At 33.6% G+C, this 24,256-nt stretch overlaps 1 protein-coding gene across 6 annotated transcripts in view; it reads left to right on the top strand.

The window, feature by feature from the left end:
• Window positions 1–24,256, top strand: part of VWA8 (von Willebrand factor A domain containing 8) — a 427,373-nt gene that overhangs the window by 41,058 nt on the left and 362,059 nt on the right. For all 6 annotated transcript variants that reach the window (XR_010024043.1, XM_063102173.1, XM_063102175.1 and 3 more), the window contains exons 3-4: window positions 13,149–13,279; window positions 16,388–16,498. Coding sequence is in view for 5 of the 6 variants with exons in the window: in XM_063102173.1 (XP_062958243.1) it covers window positions 13,149–13,279; window positions 16,388–16,498 (242 nt within the window). In the remaining variant the exon portion in view is untranslated. The remainder of the gene's footprint in view (window positions 1–13,148; window positions 13,280–16,387; window positions 16,499–24,256) is intronic.

Raw genomic sequence — 24,256 nt, 5'->3', positions numbered from 1 at the left:
CCTTGACCATTATAACTTCCACTTATCATCTTAGTCCCAGTCTCTCACCTGCAAGTGCTGAAGTGGATAATTGAAGCTTTTTTTTTTTTTTCCCCCTTTCTGTGTGAAAACTGAATCTCAGGGCTTAGAGAGATTTGGCAATTTTTAAAAAGGGATTCTTTCATATTTTGGGATTTGAAGTTAAACTATATTGTATCAAAGATGGTATTTCTTCCAGATATTTGCCTTCTGAGGTGATGCTCCAGGGTAGCAGGTTTTCAATAGATAACTTTAAACCTGACCTCAGAGTTACATTTCTGCTTCCTTACATAATTCCTTGTTGCAGTCAGTGGACCAATTATACATGAGGTCATTTCAGGTATACTGGACACACTGAAGTCTTATCTAAGCAATTAGGGCCCACAATGATTCTCTGCAAGAATTACAACATTGTGCTCTTAAAAGGGTGAGTTTTGGCATAAAGTCAACAGGATGAGAGATTTTTTTCTTTAGTTTGTAAATAATTTTGAGGCTTGAAAAACTCAAAAACATCATAAATGACAAAATAACATGGAAAAACTATGTGGTTTTTGTGTAAATGTAGATACTATAGAACAATCATTTCAGCTATTTGTCAATTTTAATGAGTTAGTGACAAAGATTACACAAAAGGTCTTTGGGGAAGTGTTATCTAAGATTTCCTTACTTTAAATAGAGTCAGAGCTTGGAAAAAAGTAGGAGAAGCAAGGCCTCTAATACGTAAGCTCTGCCTTATTTTCAGTAGTTGTACTAATTGCCTCTTATTATATAAGAATTTACTTTGAGTAAAGAATTACCTTTGAGATATATTTAGCTGTATTTTTAAGAATAGAGCCCTCAAAAGGAAGAGTCCCATCAACCTTGAAAGCCCTTGAATGTGCCCTGAAGTCTCTCCTAGAGTCTCTACAGCATCCATTGCCTACTTTTTCTTTAATCTTCTTTCTCTCAGGTACCATATTCAAGATAGATTAAAAAATTTTGATGTATTTTGTTACTTTTAATTTTCTGCTTACTTAGTTAATCTTATTGCTTGCTTAATTACTTGCTTAATCTTACTGGTTTCTGCAACTTTGCAGATGTACAATTTTTAAAGATTTATTAATTTTTTAGTTGACAAAACTTGTATATATATGGTGTACAACATGATGTTTTCATATATGTATACATTGTGGAATGGCTAAATCAAGCTAATTAACATATCTATTACCTCACATACTTATCATTTTTTTGTGTGGTGAAAACATTTAAAATCTATTCTCTTAGCGATTTTCAACTTTACAGTATATTGTTATTAACTATAATTACCATGTTGTATGGTAGATCTCCTGCACTTGTTTCTCCTAAGTGAAATTTTGTACCCTTCTATCAGCATCTTCTCCAATGCCCTCCACCCCCATATGTACAATTTTTAAGCTGTATAATATGTTAAATAGGCTTGTTTGGATCCACCTGGCAATTTAGTCACCATTAATTTAGTTGTCTAAATGAGAAAATGAATTCAAATAGTCAACTCCTAACCTAAAAAATCATGTTTTTAATGCATATATAACTTACAACAGGATTAATATGCTTAATATACAAATATATCTTATAAATCAATGAGAAAAATCATGTGACCCAGTAGAAAATAATCAAAATACTTAAATAGGTACAGCACAGAAGACGAAATCCAAATGGCCAATAAGTATATGAACATATGTTCTAACCCTGTTTTATAGTTAGGGAGATGAAAATTATACAATAAGATAGCAATTTTTATATACAACCTGGGCCAGAATTTTAAAAGATTATAATGTCCAGTATATACAAAGTTTTAGGGAAATGGCATTTTCATACATTGCTCGTGGAAGTATGAGTTCACATGACTTCTTTGGAAAGTAGTATGGGAATAGCTATTAAAATAAAAAATATACATATCTTTTGATGTAAGTTTCTTTGTTTAGGTTCTATTCATTAAGAAAAAAAAAAAAAGTTACCTAAAAAAGGATGTATGTACACAATATTGCAGCATTTTGGGATTTTGGGTTGTGACAAAAACTAGAAGCAGTCTGAGTCCATCAATAAAGGAATGATTGAATAAATTATTGTGCACCCACTGTATGGAATCTTCTGCAGCTATTATGAAAGAATAAATTAGATTTACATTTATGGACCTAGAGAGTGTCCATGTGCTATTGTTAAGCAAAAAAGTACAGACTGCAAAGTGGCGTATAAGTGTGATACCACTTCTGTTTAAAAAAAACACAATAGCAACTTGAAATGCCTTTTACAGGTGTATTGTATGTCTGTCTGTGTACAGAGAAAAGTATGGAAGGATGCACTCCAGGCTGTTTGACTTCCTTGTAGGGTTTTGGGTTAGGAGTGGAGTTGGGAATGGAAAGGGTTGAGAGAGATCATTTATATTTTTTCTTTTTAGTTATAATATGTATTAGATTTGTAATTTTAAAAATAGCTAATAACCCCTTGTTTGAAGTGAAACTTTAATTGGAAATAACACACTCATTATAAGTTCTGTTTTTTCTGTAACTTGACTCATAAAAATAAAAAAGTTCATGGTTTATGTTTAAGGAATTTGGATTTATTTGACAATACCTGAAAATTCTTGGTTCTGAGATGTGCTCATAACCAAAGGTTATCCCTTGGTTTTATTTTTTTGTTTTTAGTTGTTGTTTTGTCATAAATATGACTAAGTATATTTAAGACCAACAAAGATGTCTTCATCAAATTATCATAATTTAGCAACACCTTGTAGATAAGCACTTTAGGAGGCTGAGTTGCAAATTGAACTTTGGGTATTAAATTGTGTTCTTTTGATCAGTCAAAGTATTCTGATATAGATCACCCATCATATTGCTATTTTCTCTGTGTGTCACAGTTCTTCCTTTTAGTTTGTTAATGTGGTGAATTACATTGATTGATTTTGAAATGTTCAGCTAACTTTTCTTTCCTAGGATAAATCTCACATGGTAATGATTCTTTTTATGTGTTATTGGACTCAGTGTGCAAAAATTGTTTGGAAGTTGTGCATCTATATTTATGAGGGATCTACAGCTTTCTTTTCATGTCATGTCTGTGTCATATTTTGATATTGGGGTAATGCTGGCCTCACAGAAGGAACTAGAAAGTATTTCTTCCTCTTCAGTGATCTGAATGAGTTTGTATAACATTGATATTTTTTCTTAAATATTTGATGGAATTCACCAGTGAAACCATCTTTGCCTGGAGTTTTCTTTGTCAGAAGATTTTTTTGGTATGTGCTGGTCGGTATGGGGATCTCATCTTTGTGGGAGGATTTTTAACTGTGAATTTAATTTAATAGATATAGTTATTCAAGTTATCTCTTCTTGTGTTGGCCAAAAAGCTGACTCTTTTATTGAATTTGTATCTTAAGGAATTTGTTAATTTCATCTGAGTTATGGAATATATTGGCATAAAGTTTTTCAGAATATCCCCTTATTGTCTTTCTAATATCTGAAGTATTGTATTTCATCTCTCTCTCTCTCTCTCATTCCTGATGTTGGTAATTTGTATCTTTTCTTTTTCTTGATCAGTCTGGCTTGAGGTTTGCCAATTTTATTGTTATTCTCAAAAAATAAGCTTCTGGTTTTATTGACTTTTTTTTTTTTTGTTTTGTTTCATTGATTTTTAAGCTCTGATCAGTATCATTTCCTTCTTTGGGTTTCATCTGTGCTTTTTTCTAGTCTCAAGGCAAAAGCTGTGACCATTTATACCTTATTTTTCTCAGTATTGGCATTTAGTGTTATAAAATTTCTTTTAAGTGCTGCTTTAGTGCCATGCCAAAAATTTTGATATGTTGTGTTTTAACTTTCATTCAGTTAAAAAATCTTTGTAATTACCTTTTAATTTTTTCTTTGACCATGTGTAATTTTTTAAAAGTATTTTTTGTATATGTTTGATATATAATGATGTTTTGGAATATATATGAATTGCAAAATGGTTGCTATAATAAAGCAAATTAACATACCCATAATCTCACAAAGTTATCTGTTTTTTTGTTTTGTTTTGTTTTTGTGGCAAGGGCATCTAAAATCCGCTCATTTAGCAGGAATCCCAAATATAGTATGCCTTTATTACCGATAGTCCTCATGTTGTACATTAAATATCTAGACCTGTTCATCATATGTATATGCTACTTTGTATCCTCTGACCTACTAAATCTCCCCATTTCCTACCCATTTCCTGCCCCTGGTGACCACTGTTTTTTCTCTATCTGTGTATATTTAAGCTTTAATTCCAGATTCTACATGTAAGTGAGATCATGTAATATTTTTCTTTCTATGTCACTTAACGTAATGTTCTCCAGGTTCATCCATGTTATGGAAAATGGCAAGATCTTCTTTTTTAAAGCTAAACAATATTTCTGTATGTGTGTGTACTATTATATACACACACAGTTACATATATGTTTATATACATAAACTGTATACGTGTGTGTGTGTGTGTATGTGTGTAGACTATTATATGTACACACACAACTATTTTGAATCTTTCTTCTTTCTTAATGTAGGCATTAACTTCTCTCTTATGACTGTTTTTGCTGCATACATAGGTTTTGGTATGTTGTGTTTCCATTGTTGTTTGTCTCAAGATATGGTTTAATTTCCTTTTTGACTTCTTTGACCCATTGGTTGTTCAGGAGCATGTTGTTTAATTTCCACATATTTGTGAATTTTCCAAAATTATTCCTTATAATAATTTCTAGTTTCATACAATTTTGATCTGAAATAATACTAGATATGATTTAAGTCTTCTTAAATTTGTTAAGACTTGTTTTGTGGCCTAACATATGGTTTACTTTGGAGAACGTTCCATGTGTGCTAGAGAAAGATGTCTGTTCTACTGCTGTTGTGTGGAAAGTTCTGTAAATGTCTGTTATGTTCATTTGGTCTAAGTGCAATTCAAGTCCAGTATTTCTTTATTAATTTTCTGTCTGATTGATCTAGTTATTGTTGAAAACAGTGTACTGAAGTCCTGTACTATTACTGTATTGCTGTTTGTTTCTCCCTTCATTAGTATGTATTTAGGTGTTCCAATGTTGGGTGCATATATATTTACAATTGTTGTGTCCTCTTGAATTGACCAATTTTTCATTATATGAAGACCTTCTTTGTCTCTTATGACAGTTTATCATATGCAAGTATAGTCACCTCTGCTTTATTTCAGTTATCATTTGTGTGAAATATCTTCTTCCATCTCTTTACTTTGAGTCTGTGTGTATCCTTAAAGCTAAAGTGTATCTCTTTTAGGCAGCGTATGTTGGATGTTTTTTATTTATTCATTCAGCCACTCTCTGTCTTTTGATTAGATAATTCAATTCATTTACATTCCAGGTTATTATTCATAGGTAAGGATTTACTACTGCCACTGTGCTATTTGTTTTCTACTTGTTTTGCAGATCCTTTGTTCCTTTCTTTCTCTCTTGTTATTTTCATTTGTGATTCCATACTCATAGTGGATTGAATTTTTCCTCTCAAAACTCATTGAACCTTGAATTGTGTCCCCCAAGTTTTACGTATTAGAAACTTAGCCCCCACTGTGACTATTAAGAGGATGGGAAATCCTATTATGGTAATTGAAAGGTGGAGCCTTGAAGAGGTGATTAGATTGTAGGACCATGCCATAGCAAATGGATTAAAAATGGTGGTCAGGGGCATGGTCCTCCGGGCTTTAAAAGAAGAGGAGAGTCTGTGTAGCTTTCCCTCTGCTCTCTCTGCTCTGCCATTTCACAATATGATACCCTGCCATCACTGTCATCACCACCAAGGTTCTCACCAAATGTGTTCCCTGGACTTTGGACTTCCCAGCCTCAGAAACCGTAAGCAATAAATTTTTTCTTTTCTGTATAAATTACGCAGTCTCAGATATTCTGGTATTGCAACACTTTTCTGTAGTGCTAAGCTTTGATTCCTTTCTCTTATCATTTGTATATCTACTGTAGCTTTTTGTTTTGTGGTTACCATGAGGCTTATGTAAAACATCTTATAGTTATAACCAACTCTTTTAAGCTGATAACATATCTTCTGTCACATGCAAAAACCCTAGACATTTACTCTCCCCCCCAATTTGTTTCTGACATCACAATTTACATCTTTTCATATTGTTTATTCTTTCACAACTTATTGTAAATTTAGTTATTTTTGATCATTTTGACTTTTAACCTTTATACTAAAGATATGTATGATTTACACATTGCCATTACAGCATTGGAGTATTCTGGATTTGGCTGTGTATTTACCTCTGGCAATAAATTTTATACTTCCATACATATTCTTGATAGTAATTATTGTCCTTTTGTTTCCACTTGTAGAATTCTTGTAAGCATTTCTTGTAAGGCAAATCTAGTAGTGATGAATTCCATCAGTTTTTGCTTTTCTGGGAAAGGCTTTATTTCTTTGTTATTCCTGAAGGACAGCTTTGCTGGGTCTAGTATTCTTGGTTGGCAGATATTTCCTTTCAGCACTTTGAATAAATCATTCCATCCTCTCCTGGCCTGCAAGGTTTCTTCTTAGAAATCTGTTGATAGTCGAATAGGGATTCCCTTTTATGTGATTTGATGCTTTTCTCTTGCTGCTTTAAAAATTCTCTCTTTGTCTTTAACTTTTGACAGTTTTATTAAAATGTTCCTTGGAGAGGACCTCTTTAGGTCGAATCTGTTTGGGGATCCTTGAGCTTCATGGATCTAGATATCCATATGTCTTCCAACACTTAGGAAATTTTCAGCAATTATTTTATTAAATAAGCTCTCTGTCCTTATCTTTGTCTCTTCTCCTCCTAAAACTCCCATAATGCAAGTGTTTGTTCATGTAATGGTGTCCCATAAGTCTTTTAGGCTGACTTCACTCTTTTTTATTATTTTTTTTCCCCTCCCACTAGATAGTTTAAAAAGACCTATCTTGAGGTTCAGAGATTTTTTTTTTTCCTGCTTGATCTAGTCTGCTGTTGAAGTTCTCTCTTATACTTTTATTTCATTGATTGAATTCTTTAGCTCCAAGATTTCTGTTTGGTTCATTTTTATCTATCTCTTTAATTTCTCATTTATGTCTTATATTGTTTTCTTGATTTTATTGAATTGCCTATTTGTATTCTCTTGTATCTTACTAAATTTCCTTAAAATCATTATTTTTAGTTCCTTTCCAGACAATTTGTAAATATCCATTTCTTTGGTCAGTTACTAGAGAATTATTGTTTTCCTTTGGTGGTGTCATGTTTTCTTGCTTTTTCATGTGTATGGGTGTGTATGTATGCGTGTGTGTCCCTGTTTTGATTTTGGCACACCTAGTCAAGCAGTCACCTCTTCCAAACTTTACAGAGCAGATTTCATAGGAGAAGACTTTGCAGCAGGACTCTGGTTTTCAAGTCCACTTCTGAGGAGGCAGGGCCCTATGGCTGTTTGGCCTGGGGGGTGGGGTGGTGCAGCTTATCCCACGAAGGCTGTGATTGCTTGGCATGCAAGATGCTGTGTCAGCTTGGCCCCAGAAAGCACAGCTACATCAGTTAGAGGAGGCTCTGGTTCTTGGGGGATGGAATGCCTTGTCAGCTGTAGCAATGAGGGAATGTGGGCTCTAGGCCCAGCAGGTAATTTGAGTGTAAACTCAGCAGCCCATTCATATCCACCAAGTCCACACTATAGCCTGTTGTCCAGGGTGCAGAGAGGATTTGCAAATGAGGATGTGGCTTTAATTTCTTTCCATACCTGATTCTCATTGGCTGAAGAATTGGACAGGTTCTTCTACCTATAATCCTCACAATAACCATATTCAATAAGTATTACTACCTCTCTTTCGAAAATAAGGCAACTTAGGCCCAGAAGAGTCAAAATGTTTGTTCAAGGACACTAATAAAGGACAAGATGAAAAATCACAAATAGGTCTGTCTGGCTTCAAAGACTTTTTCTTTCCATTATATTATGTTGCCTCTTGGGATACTAAAAAAAGTGACTAGTTTTGAAGGATTTATTGTAAAAGAATTAGAACTATTCTTAATTTTCTGAAATTTTAATTTTAGTTTTTACATATATATGACAAATTTGAGTCTGTGAAAGGAGAAAATTAAAATGTGGGTTGCTCTAATAAAATTATTTTAAAGCCCTTGAACATGGCTGGGCAAAAATTATACATTTTTTTGGAAACAAATATTGGCTAGGAGTTGAATCAGGAATTTAGCCCAACATAAACCAGATGTTTTATTTTTACATAGAAAAGGAAATTATAGAATACAGGATTAAGTTCTTTGGTAATATTTTGACATCAGTTAATTATTATGTGGACTCCTGAAAGTAGCATCTTGTGCCTGGAAACATTGAAGTTGGGGGTTTCTCTTGTACACTAGGCCATGTTTATATTAGGTTATGCATGGCAGTTTGGCAGTTTGTTTTGCAGATGTTCGTAATGTATAGTCTTAAATCTTGTTTCTATTTCTGGCATGTTTTAAGTATGACTCATGTTTTCTTGAGGCCATGCTAAAAATACAGCGAGTTTCAAGCACTAATGTAAAATACACTGCAGACATCACATAGCACAATATAATGCTTTCTTTCAGAAGTTTAGTGCAGTTTTATGACAAATTAAACCTGAAGGTGCTTTTGTTTTGACGAAATATACTACACTAAAGCATGAATAATGAATGGAGGATTGTTTTTGAGAAGTGAAGTCCTCTGATAACGTAATGTGTGTAACAATGAATTTGAAATTGTAATAAAAGGAGAAAAACATATCATTGATATCACCCAAATCAAGCAAAATAGAACTAATGACCTGAGCAGCAAGTCTACTAAATTTGATGTAGCCCTCTGGGGTCCACACTTGTAGGGAAAGTCTTGTACCCGAAGGTAAGTGCCTGTTAAAAAGCTTTTGGAGGACATAATGGCTGGAATGCAAGCTTTGTACTCAAACAACTTAGGTCTAAATCTTGGTTTATGGACTTAACAATTGTGGACAAATAATACTACATTTCCAGCTTTGATTTTCTTACTGTGAAAATGAGAGTAACAAGTATTTAACAAACATATAGGACTTACTCTTATGGCATATTGTTCTAAGTGTTTAATTTAATCCTCACAACAACTGTGTAATTAAGTACCATTATTATATCTATTATACATATATGGAAACTGAGCACAGAGAGTTTAAATAACTTGATTAAGTTTACACAGCTAATAAATAGCAGAGTTGGTATTTGAACTCAGTCTGGCTCAAATCTGTGTCCTTACATGCTATAATCTGCTGCTTCCTAGGGTTGGTGGTCTAAATGAGATAATGTATGAAAAAACATTTGTATTTTTACCTGGTACATGATAGGAATGCATTAAATTATGGCTATTATTAATACTATTATTGGGGGGAGGTAAAAGCAGAGAAAAGATGTGGTCTTTGTGAATGTGTACCATAGACTGCAAGGCCAGCCACAGAATTTAGAATTGAAATGTAGTGGTGATGACAGCCTTAGATATCCTGACATACCCTAGAGGCTCAATCAAAAGGTAAAACTATTTGCTGCTAATTGCCTCCCTAACAATTTCATGCTTCAGAAAGTAGGGGAAATGGAGAGGAACTCTTTCTCAGAGTTTAACTGTGACTAATTAGAAATAACTCATTAGTGGTCTGTAAGCAACAGAGGCCTTGAGAAAAAAAATGTCTCCACAGTGCTTCTCACCTCAGATGCCACTGACATACTGGGTAGGATGGGACTGTCTTGGACATTGCATTTAGCATCACTAAATATCAGTAGTATACCAAATTATCCCTCCTTTCCCAAAACTTTTCAACAACTAAAAGTATCCTCAGACATTTCCAGATGCCTTCTGGCAGGCATAGGGTGGTAGCAGTACTGCTACTGAGAACTATTGTTGAGTGGTAAGAATAAAAAAAGGGATTGCTGAGATTTGTCAGATGTACCTTAAGCCAATGGTTTTCAACACACATGAGCATCATGCTGAAGCAGAAGATGCTCCCATGAGCATACACAGGATTATACACAATTCCCAGGGCTCTAGCTTGAAATAACTACATTTCTCTCCTACTTAAGAGTGTATACTGGTGTACAAGGGGCTCTGTTTTTTTAATCTTAGTGTAACTTTGGTTCTGCTCAAGTTTACCACCCCCTCAAAAAAGATAAATTATTCCTAAACTTTAGCACTTTATTAAACTGACAGCTTGGGGAGGTGAGGGGCAGACCTTGCATCTCATTAGAACTGCTACCTTAGATTTTTTTAAAATCTTGAAAATGAATATGTTTCCAAGGTCAATACATTTAAAATGGACTGGAACTGTATAGAACTAAATTGGGACTCCATAATTATGAATAGTTACCAGGATTTATAAATAATAAAAGGTAGGAGGAAGCTGAAGAGACCAACTTGGCTTCTAAAACTTTATAAATTTTAGATTTTAAATAGTCAAGACCAGGTAATGGAAGGTCAGGCACGTTACCAAAGTTGAATACAAAGAAATGACGCAAAACTGTGGGAGCAGTGTAGGGAAGGGCTGTGGCCAAATTAGCTGAGATTCGTGAAAATGTAATGGAAAAAACCCCAAAGTGTTTATGTTTTAAATTATATTTGATATCAGAAGAGGTGGTAGATCTGCAGCACAGGGAACACTGTAATTTTATTGATAAAGAAGTTAGGTCTTCTTAACTTTTATTTTGTTTCATCCTTAAACAGAAAGGAGACTCACTTTTCTTGAAATAAGAAAGAGTAGACTAGACTGTATATCATAAAGATGAATTTTTAAGCTTGAAGTAGGAAAGAAAATAGTTAAAAGGACATCTGATAATTGCAAATGAGGTTAAATTTTCCAGGACCAGGTCAACTACATCCTAGCATCATGGAACTACTTGATAGATATCTTAAAAGTGTAGGTCTTAGAGCACAGTTTTTCAATTTATTTTTCATTATTGCTCTCCTAAGGACATTTTCCTCCTAATTATTCCTCCCCAACCCCATGAAATTTTAATACCTATTGTTTTGTATACCTGTTTAGGTACTCTGGCCTTTTAGAGGATCACACACTATTGTAATATCTAAGAAATTTTAGACAGCAGCCTCCCCACCCCCTCAAACCAATATTTGCTTTTCTGGGGGCGATATGCCCCCATGCATGTCTTAGAGGACTCATAATATATACACAGTGGAATACTACTGAGCCATAAAAAAAGAATGAAATCCTGCCATTTGCAGCAGCATGGATGAGTCTGGAGAAAATTATGTGAAGTGAAATAAGCCAGACAAGGAAAGAGAAATACCGCATGTTCTCATAACTGGGCACAAAGAGAGAGAGAGAGAGAGAGAGAGAGAGAGAGAGAGAGAGAGAGAAACAACAAAAAAAGGACCACAACAATTTGATCTTTCAGGAGAGAACAAACCTAAGGTTATCAGAGATTGGGGGGGGGGATAGGGAGGGGGTTTGGGGAGGGATAGGTCAGGTAATGGGCATAAAGAGAAATCATGATTTGTAATAATGAATATGCTAACAATAATAATAGAAAAAAAACAGGAGAGAAGCCAAGCACCTCCACATGGGTAATGAGTCTCTTGAATTTCAGACATAGAGCCATTTGATCTGAGGAAATTATAAGCTGTTTTAGTGTGACTGCAGCGACATGATAAACCAACCAGACTGCCCCAAATCTTGTCCTTGATCTTCCCACCAGGATAATGAAAATCAGAAAATTACCTTTTCCAATGATGTTAGCTTTTTAGGAGGGTGGCGGGGAAACTACCACATTCATTGTATATTGATAATAATAATAAAAATAATAAATAATTAATTAATTAATTTTAAAAAATGTAATGCTTCCAGTGTGTGTGTGTGTGTGTGTGTGTGTGTGTGTGTGTGTGTGTGTGTGTGTGTGTGTATAAAGGAAAATAAGCACAGCTTTAGTTCTAGGCAAGCTTTCTTGTGTGTCATAAAATGCAACATAATAGACACTGTAACCCACACCCAATTTAAGAATTAAAATATTACCAGTACCATTGAAGCTATTCATGAGAATCTCTCTGATTCCATGTCCACCCCCAACCCCAAGTATCCAATTATCCTGAATTTATCATTTCCTTGCTATTTTGCTTTTTTCACTCACTCTTTTATCATATGTTATGTTTCTAAAGAATTCATTTGCTAGTTTATTGAGTTTTATCAAAATAGTGTCATATGTGACTTATTCTGACTTAATCTTTCCACTCAATATTATACCTTTAAGAGTTAATCCTATTGTTGGAAGTAGTACTCGTTTGTTCTGTTTTTGTTGCTATGTAATATTCCATTGTGTACATTTTATCCATTCTTCTGTCTCCAGTTTTATTTTGAACAATTCTGCTCTGAGTATTCTACATGACTTCAGGTGTACAAGGAGAAGAGTTTTTTCTTGTTTATCTAGGAATGGACTCTGGGTCATTGAGTGATTTACATATGAGCAAATACAAATTAATTATATTAATTTAAACATTTTAGAAAATGCTTGGATAGAAGATGAGCACACTGATGGGTGATTTAACAGTACACTTGGGAGGGCTTTGTATGGAGTAGTCTTTCATTCCCGAGAGTTGGTGTAGAGTTTAAGTCTATGTCATATTTTCTAACTGTGAAGTTTGTGAGATCTTATAACCCATTTTTAACTTAAGTCATACTTTTCTCAAATTTTTAAGACTATGGTAATCATTATTTCTGGAATGATTTGATTATATCTCCCTTTCGGAACAAAAAGGTTGGGCTATAAAATTGTGGTAAAGTAATGATACAAGTTTGTCAAATCATTCTTGAAAATCACTTTCATTCCATTTAGGTGATTGTTCAAATATTCTTATAAGCTTTCAAGTGTGGGATATGTAACCTTTATGTAACTCTTTGTGATTCCATAAACTTTGTGCTGTTTTAGCATTGATGTTAATGGTTTTATTATAAGACATTATGAAGGTTCATCACCAGGTCTCTCTCTCTCTCTCTCTCTCTCTCTACACACACATACATATATATATTTAAATATATTTTCAGTTTATATATATAAACATAATAATATATATATTTAAATATATCTTCTGTATTTGGAAATTTGTATTATAAGTTATTGTCAAATATGCATTTCATTTTCTTTTTTTTTTCCCCCCCTGAAAGTTTCAGACTCTCTGGCTCAATCTGTAGTCCAGCATCTAAGATGGATAATGCAGAAGGATCTTTTGGGGCAAGATGTCTTTCTAATAGGACCTCCTGGGCCTCTTCGGCGCTCTGTTGCTATGCAATACTTGGTGAGCAATTAATTCTCGTTAATTCCTAAGGGTCTTAACCTTGATAAGCTATGTGATAAAATAAGATCAAGAATTTAACAAAATATCAGAATTAGTCATTATTTGAAATTAATGCTAATACCAAGGGGTAGTTTGTTTACAGAAGGTTTGGCATAAATTATTTGGGAAGCAATTGTACATTTGCATTTCATAAGTTTAGCAAAATTTTACTATAACTTGCATGTCCCCCATTTCCAGTAGAAAAGAAATGCAGATTCAGGCAATGAGTAGCAGATAGAATCAGCAACTCAAAAATCACAAAACAGAACTTAGTTTTGTACTACTCAGTGAACATTCACTTATCTCAGGTTTACATTTTTAAAAGCCAGAAAATTCTCTTGAGTTTATGAAGTTATTCAGTCTTTAAACAGAGCCTAAGTTTTGTAGAGCATCTCTTATGTGTTATGTGCTCTTTTTTTTTTTTAAAGCTTTTTCTTTAAATAGATGAGAAAACAAGTTCACAGAGGTTAAGTAAGTTACTTCAGTTTTATGCACCCAGTAAATGATGGAGCTGGACCCCAAATACCATATTGTTTCCCCTTTCTGATGCGTTAGTCTCTTAAATGTTTGCAGTTTTTTGATGACTCTTGTTAAGTGAATTGTTCAAATCTCAACCCAAATAAGAAAATTTGCATGATGTTTCTACTATCTTGTCAGTATTAGTAGGCATTGCTCTAATGATTTAAGGAAGAACACCATCAGATGAAGTTGTGTTCTGAAGATACTTTTTAGGATGAGGAAAAATATCTTGTTTAAAGCTTTCTTGTGTTATTTGGTATTAAAAGATTGATTTCTATGCTATTAAAATATACTCTGTGTACTTTTTATTTCAGTCATAAATTTACTTCAAAAATTATGTGGGGCACGAATAATAAAAATATAATGGACAAATCAGAACCACACTCCCACCAGCCCATACCTTTCATCTCTTTTATTCATCCCTAGGACCAATTTGTGAGACAAAACTGCCTTTGTAGTATTATCCCTACTTTATTCATATGTAAGGCAGAAGTGTCTTGTCTAAGGATGCTAGGTCAGCTACTGAGAATTCTAGGTCTAGAACCTCTTTAATTTTAAGATGTTCACTCCCTACCTTGCTTGTTTTGAAGACCATAATATCTCACTGAGATTTTGTTTCTGGCAAGGCTTTTAAGCTTCTTGGGAATGTAGAATGAAAGGGGCTAGGAGATTATAGGAAGCATGTTGGTTCAAAAATGCAACACAGTTCTATAAGTGTGAAGCCTGTATCTTAAAAAAAAACCAACAACAAACTTTAAATTGTGAAATAAAGCTGAGGCAGCTATAGGCTCAAGAAAACTCAATACTAGCCTAAGCTGCTTTGTGAACTCTGCAGTAAGTACCTATTGCTTCTAGGTATAAGAGCCTATGTTTAGTCATAGCCAAAATACGTGAGGTTTTTAAGGGCAGAAATTTGGGGGCAACCCTGCTGACCTAATGAGAAATTAAATAGAAATAATTTGATAATTGTATTTATTTTATATATAACTCAAAGGAGTTTTGTAGATTGCTTTAAAAACTCAATAGACTGCCTCCATATGCTGCTTCTTGTGCTGCTTGTGAGCTTGCTCACACCTCTTTTGTGTGCAGAGCCTGGGGAGACTTTAGTGCTTGTCATGGCTGTTGAGGAGTCCAAGGAAATTATCCTCAGAGTGGTGGTTCAGGGTGTAACTGTGGTACAGTTTAACAATAAGAGGTGTACATAGCTTGTCAACCAATGGAAGTGTATTATGAATGACAGGGTGTTACAGTGAGGGAAATCATATTCAGCCAAACACTGTAGCAGAGATGGAGGTACTAGTGATGTATTCCAGAAGCGAGAAGGAAGTATATGCTAAAAAGAGAAACTGCTACTTTATTCCAAAATTGTGTTCTCACAGACAATTTATTTGAACGTAAGAAAACTTTGGCATCAACACATCTTCACCACTATACTGTGTATTTTCTCTATTGAAAAATTATGCTTCTTTTCCATACATACTTAGAGTTAGGGCAACATGGGAACAAGCACATTTTTAAAAAACTAAATGACAACAATAATATATTTTTATCAATGTCAAATGGAGATAGTGTAGAGAAAAACAATCCTGTTGTGTGGAAATATCCCCTTTCGCTATTAATGGCATACTCATTCAACTTTTTTCTTTACACTGCAGTAAATTAATCTGTTCTTCCTGTTTGGTAAAAACTTATTGTGTGCCTTATTTGATTGGAGAATGTCATTGTTTTTAATTCAACATTGTAAAAACAAGGATAATGTTAAAAACTTTTTGTGCATAACTGTTACATGTACAGCAAATTGACTTTAAGGATGGACAAATTATTATGAAAACAGTGGATTTTGCATGGTTTCACCTTCAAATCGTATGTTTTTTCAAAAATAAATTTTTTCTCCTTCCACTTCTCCTCTTCCCCTCCTTCATCCTCCTCTTCCTTGCTCCTCCTCCTCCTTCTCCTCCTTTCCCCCCTTTTCTTCTCTTCCTTCCGCTTTTTCTTCTTCTTGTCCATCTCTTTCTTTTCCTTTTCCTTCTCTTTATTCAGATATGCATGTCTGCCTCTCTCCTGTTCACCTGACCATTGGTATTTACCTTATTTTCAAACCTGGTAAAGTACCTAACATATTGTGTACTATTGGTAAACACTGGTCAATGGAATAAATTAATTTAAATCACCCCTTTTAAGAAAGATGAACATTACTTACAGAAATGGCTATCGTTTTTTAGAAAACCAAGTAGTAATACTGCCAAGTTATTACTCATGATATTTGAAGAGAATTTTATAAGAGAAATTGTTTGTTAAGATCTAATTTTGGTTATTATTACTTACATAATGGGGTTGACTGCAGTAGAAGTAGAGCTCTGAGGATACATACATATTTCGATTAGTGTTTAATTTATTGCATTTTTCTCAAAGCTGAGACTCAAAGTTTTAATACTGAATCAGATTTAAAATGCTCTTCTCTAGGGTGGAGGCACTGTCAGATAACTTGTTCCAAATCATATGCTGGGAATTTGGTTTATTTTTGGAATGATTTCACTCTCTGCTCTACAGGAGCTGACCAGACGAGAGGTTGAATACATTGCCCTGTCCAGGGACACTACTGAAACTGATCTCAAACAGCGACGAGAGATCCGTGCAGGCACGGCTTTTTACATTGATCAGGCAAGTTTTTATCTCACTATAGCCCGTGACTGTTTACTGCAGGTCTATACGAAATTGATTTTTAAAGTAGAAAGAAGTGTACTATGCTCTCTCTAGACAGATTTAACTTAGATTTTTGGCTTCCCTGTTCTTGGAAATGTCTTCTTGGTTTAGTACTAAATGAGAAACCGTAGGTGAGATTAATCATTCTAAAATGTTAGTTAAAGAGCAATATGCTCATTTCTTAATTTTCAATTGCTTTCTACTACTTGCCTATAGAAATTTGATTTTTAAGAAAAAAAGAATTCCAGAGATTTTAATATGTGAAATTCTCTGGCACATTTATTAAAGTATTCTTAATCCAAAGGTCAATCAGATAAAGGTCTATTAAAAATAGTGAAGTTAAATATATACTGCCAGAACTATAGCTTTTTTGGGGGGGGGGGAGGTTTTAGGTGCAGATTACCAATTAAAATAATATGTTATGAATATTATAATGAATCTTGTTATACATTTCTCTAAGTACATTGCTTACAGTATTAAAATATTGTTCTTAGAAATACCTCCTAGAAGAATGGAGACTATAAAGAAGTAATTCATGGAGAAAAGATTTCAGATATTCAATAAATTCATGGAAAGATGCTTGACCGTTTTATTTACACAAATAAAAATTAAAACACTAGAGAGCTGCTATTTTTCTTTCACCTTCCAGATTGGCAAAGATTAAAAACTTTGCTGATGTCCAGTGTTGATGAGGAAGAAGGGGTGAGGAAACAGCATTGCTGTGGATGGCAGCAGAAATTGATGCAATTTTTAAAAATTTGGCAATATCTATCAAAAGAAAAAAAATTGCTTATACATTTGAACCTAGCATTTATGTTTCTAGCAATTTTTCTTCCAAATGTATTCACGTAAAACACACACAGTTATATGTACAAGGATGTTTATTGTAGCATTGTTTGAAATCTAGTATAAAACTGCAAATGAAAATAGTAATGATGAACATTTAAGAGACTAATGAAATAAATACATTTTAAAAGAAACCATTTTATTTACACGATACGAAAGTTTCACTTCATAAATTACTTCTGATTACAAATGGGGGAAAAAATATACCTTTACAATGGACAGATCTGGCATTTGCTCCCTTAACCAACCCATCCAGCAGAATCACCAGTAGTGGGAGGAGCTTACATGATGTGAATCCTGATGTGATTCAGTAAGAGATATATTGCACTACCAATGTAGTACTCTTGCCAAAATTGTTTTTTTAAAAAAAATAATTTATTGTATATTCTCAAATGGTTAGAAGAGAGGAGCTCATATGCTCTCATCACAAAGAAATGATAAATTTTTGTGATGAAGAATTTGCTTAACTACCCTGATTTGATCACTACACATTGTATATATGTATTGGAATATAACACTGTACCTCATAAATATGTATAATGAATACATTTATATTAAGAAATAAATTTAAAAAGGGGAAAAATGATAAAATAATTTTTTCAAGTAAATTTTTTAAAATTTATCATTACGCAATGTAGTTGATGTCTGTGGCCCTTTTACCAATTCCTCCCTCCCCCCCCTTTCCTACCCCCATCAATATATCTGTTCTCTTAACAAGTTCGAGGAATTATTGTGATTGTTGTGTCTTTTTTCTCCCCTATTTATTTCTTTATTTATTTCTATTAGCTTCCACATATAAGTGAGAACATGCATACCTGTACTCCCATGTTTATTGCAGCTCTATTTACAATAGCCTAAGAGTTGGGACCAGCCTAAATGTCCATCATCAGATGAGTGGATAAGGAAAATGTGGTATATCTACACAATGGAGTACTACTCTGCTGTAAAAAAGAATGAAATGCTACCATTTGCAGCAACATGGGTGAACTTAGAGAAAATTATATTAAGTGAAATAAGCCAGACACAGAAAGAAAATGTTTAACATTGATAATCAGACCAATCTAGAATGTGTGATATTCTGTATGATAACAGCTTGGACTCTAAAAAATTCAATGTCATGAAAACCAAAACAGGAACTGTTCTTGATTAAAAGATTTGGGAGGGAAGATAATTTAATTTCTTTATCTTATTATAGTGTAAGTAGCCATTTTTTTTTTTTTTTAAGATGACCAGTAAGGGGATCTTAACCCTTGACTTGGTATTGTCAGCACCACGCTCAGCCAGTGAGCGAACCGGCCATCCCTGTATGGGATCCGAACCCGGGGCCTTGGTGTTATCAGCACCTCACTCTCCCGAGTGAGCCACAGGCCAGCCCTAAGTAGCCATTTTTGTTGTTTCTTTTGTTTTTTACATTTAAAGTTCTTATATTAAAATGTAAATTATTAAGATGATTGTCAAGTTTTAAAACAAACAGAATTATCAGATGTATTTCTACTGTATGTTTTTAGTGGCAAATTATTTGAGCTGTTTGTGCTCATGTACATTACCTATAAATATCAATAGTTTAACACCCATCACTAGTAATTTTCTGTATGACTTCCCAATCCTATAGTGGAAAATCCTCTCTTGCAGCCAAGGCATTTTTGTATTCATCATTTTAAACATTTAAAAATCCTTTTATGTTTTCTTTTTCAATAAGTGCTTTTGAAATACAAGTTTGGATTTTGATTTCATTTTTGTTGACTTTGACTCTCAATTTAGTGATATGTATTCCAAACCTAGTGATCCACATAATATCCTCATGCTAAAAGTATATTTATATCCAAAACCTGATATTTTAGAGTCAACAACCTGCATTTTTCATTTTGTAAGAAAGGTAAAAGGTTAGTCCTAATTTCTTTTTTCATTTGGTTATTTCTGACAAAGGGTAAGTAGGTATTAATCCATAGGATCCTTTCCACTATATTTCTTTGTAAGCTGGTTAGAACAGTAAATAGAATTACTTGATCAAGCATGTTTAATTTTTTTAATTTGATATTGGGTTAGTTTTCTAAAATATATGATCTAACCAAGTTTTACTACACTTAAAACTTACCTGAAGATTTAGGCTACCAGATAGTAAATCTGGAATATTATGGTTAATACAAATACTAAGTAAAATTCTGGAATTTTTAAAAGCATACATCTTTTGATTGCTTATATTAATGTTTCTATGATATTTAGATACACCGGTGCTCCACAACATCCCCAACTGACAAGGCTTTTAAAAAAATTTGCCTGCTTCTTCTCCATACTTGAAGAGGATAAGAGTGAGGAATGGGATTTGAGTAGGGATAGTGAGGGTCTAGGTAAAGGATTCAAAATTGAGACAATAGGCTAAATAGCAGTAAGGAGATAGGAATATACTTAAATGACAGTGAAAGGACTAGCTTTGTTTGGAAGAGTATAGGTTTAAAAACATATTAATTCTATAGTTAACTTGATTGTTTCAATGCAAATAGTGATAAAGTAGAATTTTTGGTTTATTATTTTAAAGTTTATTTTTTAATCGACATTGTACGTATTCGTAGGATACAGAGTTATATTTCAGTACTTTGTATTATGATCACAGAGTAATTAGCATATTTATAATCACAAAAATTTATCGTTTCTTTGTGATGAGAGTATTTGAGTTCTTCTCTTCTAGCCAATTGAACACATACAATAAATTGTTAGTTGTAGATGCCTAAGACTACCATAGATCACTAGAACTTATTTTTCCTATCTTGCTGTGATTTTGTGTTAATTATCCAACCTTTCCCTATCCCCCCACCCTCCCCTTCTCAGCCTCTAGTAACCACAAATCTATCCTCCACTTCTATAATTTCAACATTTTTCTTTAGCTCCTGCATGTGAGTGAGAATGTGTGGTATTTGTTTCTGTGCCTAACTTATTTCACTTAATGTAATGTTTTGTAGGCTCATCAGGTTGCTGCAAATGATAGGATTTTATTCTTTTTTATTACTGAGTAGTATTCCATTGTGTATATGTAGCATATTTTCTTTATCCATTTATCTGTCAGTGGACACCTAGGTTGATTCCATATCTTGGCTATTGTGAATAGTGTTGCAATAAACATGGGGGATGCTGATATATCTTTAGTATGCTAATTTAAAATTTTTTTTTCCTTTGGAAAAATACCCAGCAGTGAGATTGCTGGATCATATGGTAGCTCTACTTTTAGTTTTCTGAGGAATCTCCATATTGTTTTCTACAACAGTTGTACTAGTTAACATTCCTAGCAACAGTGTATAAGAGTTCCCTTTTCTCTGCATCCTTAACAGAATTACTTTTTGTCTTTTTGATAATAGCCATTCTTACTAGAGTGAGATGATACCTCATTGTGGTTTTGATTTGCATTTCCCTGATAATTAGTGATGTTCAGCATTTTTCATATTCCTGCTGGCCATTTGTATGTCTTCTTTTAAGAAATGTCTGTTCTGGTCATTTGCCTATTTTTTAAAGTGCATTATTAGCTATTTTTTATTTTTTTGTCATTGAGTTTTATATTCTGGATATTAATCCCTTGTTGGATTAACAGTTTGCAGATATTTTTGCCTATTCTGCCAGTTGCTTCTTCACTTTGTTGATTGTTTCCTTTGCTGTGCCAGAAGCTTTTAGTTTGATGTAATCCAATTTATACATTTTTGCTTTTGTTTCCTGTGCTTTAGAAGTTTTCTACATAAAATTTTGCCCAGACCAATTCATGTCTTGGAGTGTTTTCCCTATGTTTTCTTCTAGTAATTTTAAAGTTTCAGGTTTTTAATTTAACTTTTTAATCCATTTTGAGTTCATTTTGTTATATGGGAAGACATGGGCATCTAGTTTATTTCTTCTGCATATGGATATCCAGTTTACTGAAGAGGCTATCCTTTCTCTCATGTGTATGCTTGGCACCTTTGTCAAAATTCAGTTGTCTGTAGATATGTGGATTTATATCTGGGTTCTCTATTCTGTTCCATTGATCCATGTGTCTGTTTTTAAGCTAGTACCACGCAGTTTTGATGACTATAGCTTTGTAGTATATTTTTAATTCAGGTAATATGATGCCTCCAGTTTTGTTCTTTTTGGTCAAGATTGCTTTGGCTATTGGGTCTTATGTGGTTCCATAAGAATTTTAGAATTTTTTAATTTTTATTTTTCTGAAGAATGTCTGATATTTTGATAAGGATTGCATAAAATTTATAGATCACTTTAGGTAGTATGGTCACTTTGACAATATTAATTTTTCTAATCCATTAATGTAGATGTTGTTCCATTTTTTGTGTGTGTCTTCTTTAATTTCTTTCATCGGTGTTTTGTAGTTTTAATTGTAGAAGTCTTTCACCTCTTTGGATAAATTTATTCCTAGGTATTTAATTTTTTTGGCAGTTATTGTAAATGGGATTGCTTTCTTGATTTATTTTTCAGGTAGTTTTTTGTTGGTGTATAGAAATGCTACTGATTTTTCTATGTTGATTTTGTTTGCTGTAACTTTAATTCGTTTATGGTTCTACAGTTTTTGGTGGTCTTTAGGTTTTTCTATGTGTAGGATCATGTCATCTACAAACAGGGATGGTTTGACTTCCTCTTTTCCAATCAGGATGCTCTTTATTTCTCTAACCTAGTTGCTCTGGCTATTACTCCCAGTACTGTGTTGAATAAGAGTGGTGAATGTGGGCATCCTTGTCTCATTCTTGATCTTAGAGTAAAAGTTTTCAACTTTTTCTCATTCAGTAAGATGTTAGCTGTGGATTTGTCATATATGGCTTTTACTGTGTTGAGATACGTCTATAACTAATTTCTTGAGAGTTTCTATCATGAAGGGATGTTGAATTTTATCAAATACTTTTTACGAATCTGTTGAGATGATCATGTGGTTTTTGTCCTTCATTCTGTTAATGTGATATATCACATTTATTGATATGCGTACATTGAACCATCCTTGCATCCCTGGGATAAATACCGTTTGATCATGGTGTGTAATCTTTTTGATGTGCTGTTGAATTCTGTTTGTTTAGTATTTCATTGAGAATTTTTGCTTGTATGTTCATTAGGGATATTGGCCTGTAGTTTTCTTTTTTTGTTCTGTCCTTGTCCGATTTTGGTATCTGGATGATTCTGGCCTCATAAAATGAGATTGGGAGAATTCCCTCTTTGATTTTTTTGGAATAGTTAGCGAAGAATTTGTATTAATTCTTTCTTAAAAGTTTGATAGAATTTGGCAATGAAGCCACCTGGTCCTGGGCTTTTCTTTGTTGGGAGACTGCTGATTACTGATTCAGTCTTATTACTTGTTGTCGGTTTGTTCATGGTTTCTATTTTGTCTTGATTCTGTCTTAGTAGGTTATGTGTGTCCAGAAATGTATCCATTTCCTCTAGGTTTTTCAATTTGTTGGTGTATAGTTGTTCATAATACTCCCTATGATTCTTTGTATCTCTGCGGTATCAGTTGCAATATCTTTTTATTCATTTCTGATTTTATTTATTTTGGTCTTTACTCTTCTTCTCTTAGTCTAGTTAATGATTTGTCAATTTTGTTTATCTTTTCAAGAAAAGAACTTTTCATTTCATTGATCTTTTGTATCTTTTTTTTTTTTTTTTTTTTTTTGGTTTTTTGATCTGTGCTCCATTTAGTTCTGACCTAATCTTTATTATTTCTTTCCATCAATTAGTTTTGGCATTATATTGCTCTTATTTTTCTCATTCCTTGAGGTACAGCATTAGGCTGTTTATTTAAAATCTTTCTACTCTTTTGATGTAAGTACTTATTGCTATAAAATTCTCTCCTGATACTGCTTTTGCATTATCCCATATGTTTTGGTGTGTGTGTATATTAGTTCGTATCTGTTGCTTACAATAAAATACACAGAACTGGGTATTTATAAAAAAAATGAAATTTATTGCTTACATTTTCTGAGACTGGGAAGTACAAATTCATGGAACACATCTAGTGAGAGCCTTGGTAGTGGTGACAGCAACAGCAGAGTATCACATTGCAGAAATGGTGGATCAGAGAGAGAGACTAACCTCAATCCCTCTCCTTTTAAAGCCCTCCAAACCATGCCCATGTCCACCATTTTTAATCCCTTCAGTATGGCATGGTCCTACAATCTAATCACTTTTTCAAGGCCCCCACCTTTCAATTACCATAATAGGATTTCCACTCTTTATACTGTCACAGTGGGGTCATATTTGGGGAGAACTCTCAATCCAATGCATTGTGTTTCTTTTTTCATTTATTTTAAGAAATTTTTTGATTCTCTTAATTTCCTGTTTGATCCATTGGTCATTCATGACCATATTGTTTAGTTTCAATGTATTCATATAGTTTCTAAGGTTGCTGTTATTATTGATTTTATACCATTGTGTCTGAAATGATATTTGTTATGATTTCCACTTATTTGGATTTGTTGAGACTTGATTTGTGGCCTAACGTGTGTTATATCCTAGAGAATGTTTCATGTGCTGATGAGAATAATATGTATTCTTGAGTTCTTGGATGAAATGTTCAGTAAATGTCTGTCAGGTCCATTTGGTCTATAGTATAGTACAATTTAAATCCAGTGTTTCCTTGTTGATTTTCTGTCTAGATGATTGGTCCCATGTTGACAGAGGGGTGTTGAACTGCCCAACTATTATGGTAGTGTTGTCTGTCTTTCCCTTTAGATCCATGAATATTTGCCTTGTCTTGCTATAACAAAAGTACCTGAGACTCTGTAATTTATAAAGAACAGAGGCTTATTTGGCTTATGGTTCTGGGACAGCTGCATCTGGCATGGGCCTCAGGCTGCTTCTACTCATGGCAGAAAGTGACAGGCAGCCAGCGGGTACAAGCAGATCACATGGCAA

Source organism: Cynocephalus volans, chromosome 7 (assembly GCF_027409185.1).
Source record: "Cynocephalus volans isolate mCynVol1 chromosome 7, mCynVol1.pri, whole genome shotgun sequence".
Taxonomy (NCBI): Eukaryota; Metazoa; Chordata; class Mammalia; order Dermoptera; family Cynocephalidae; genus Cynocephalus; species Cynocephalus volans.
The sequence above is the reverse complement of the archived record's forward strand: the minus strand, read 5'-3'. Positions and strand labels throughout refer to the sequence as shown.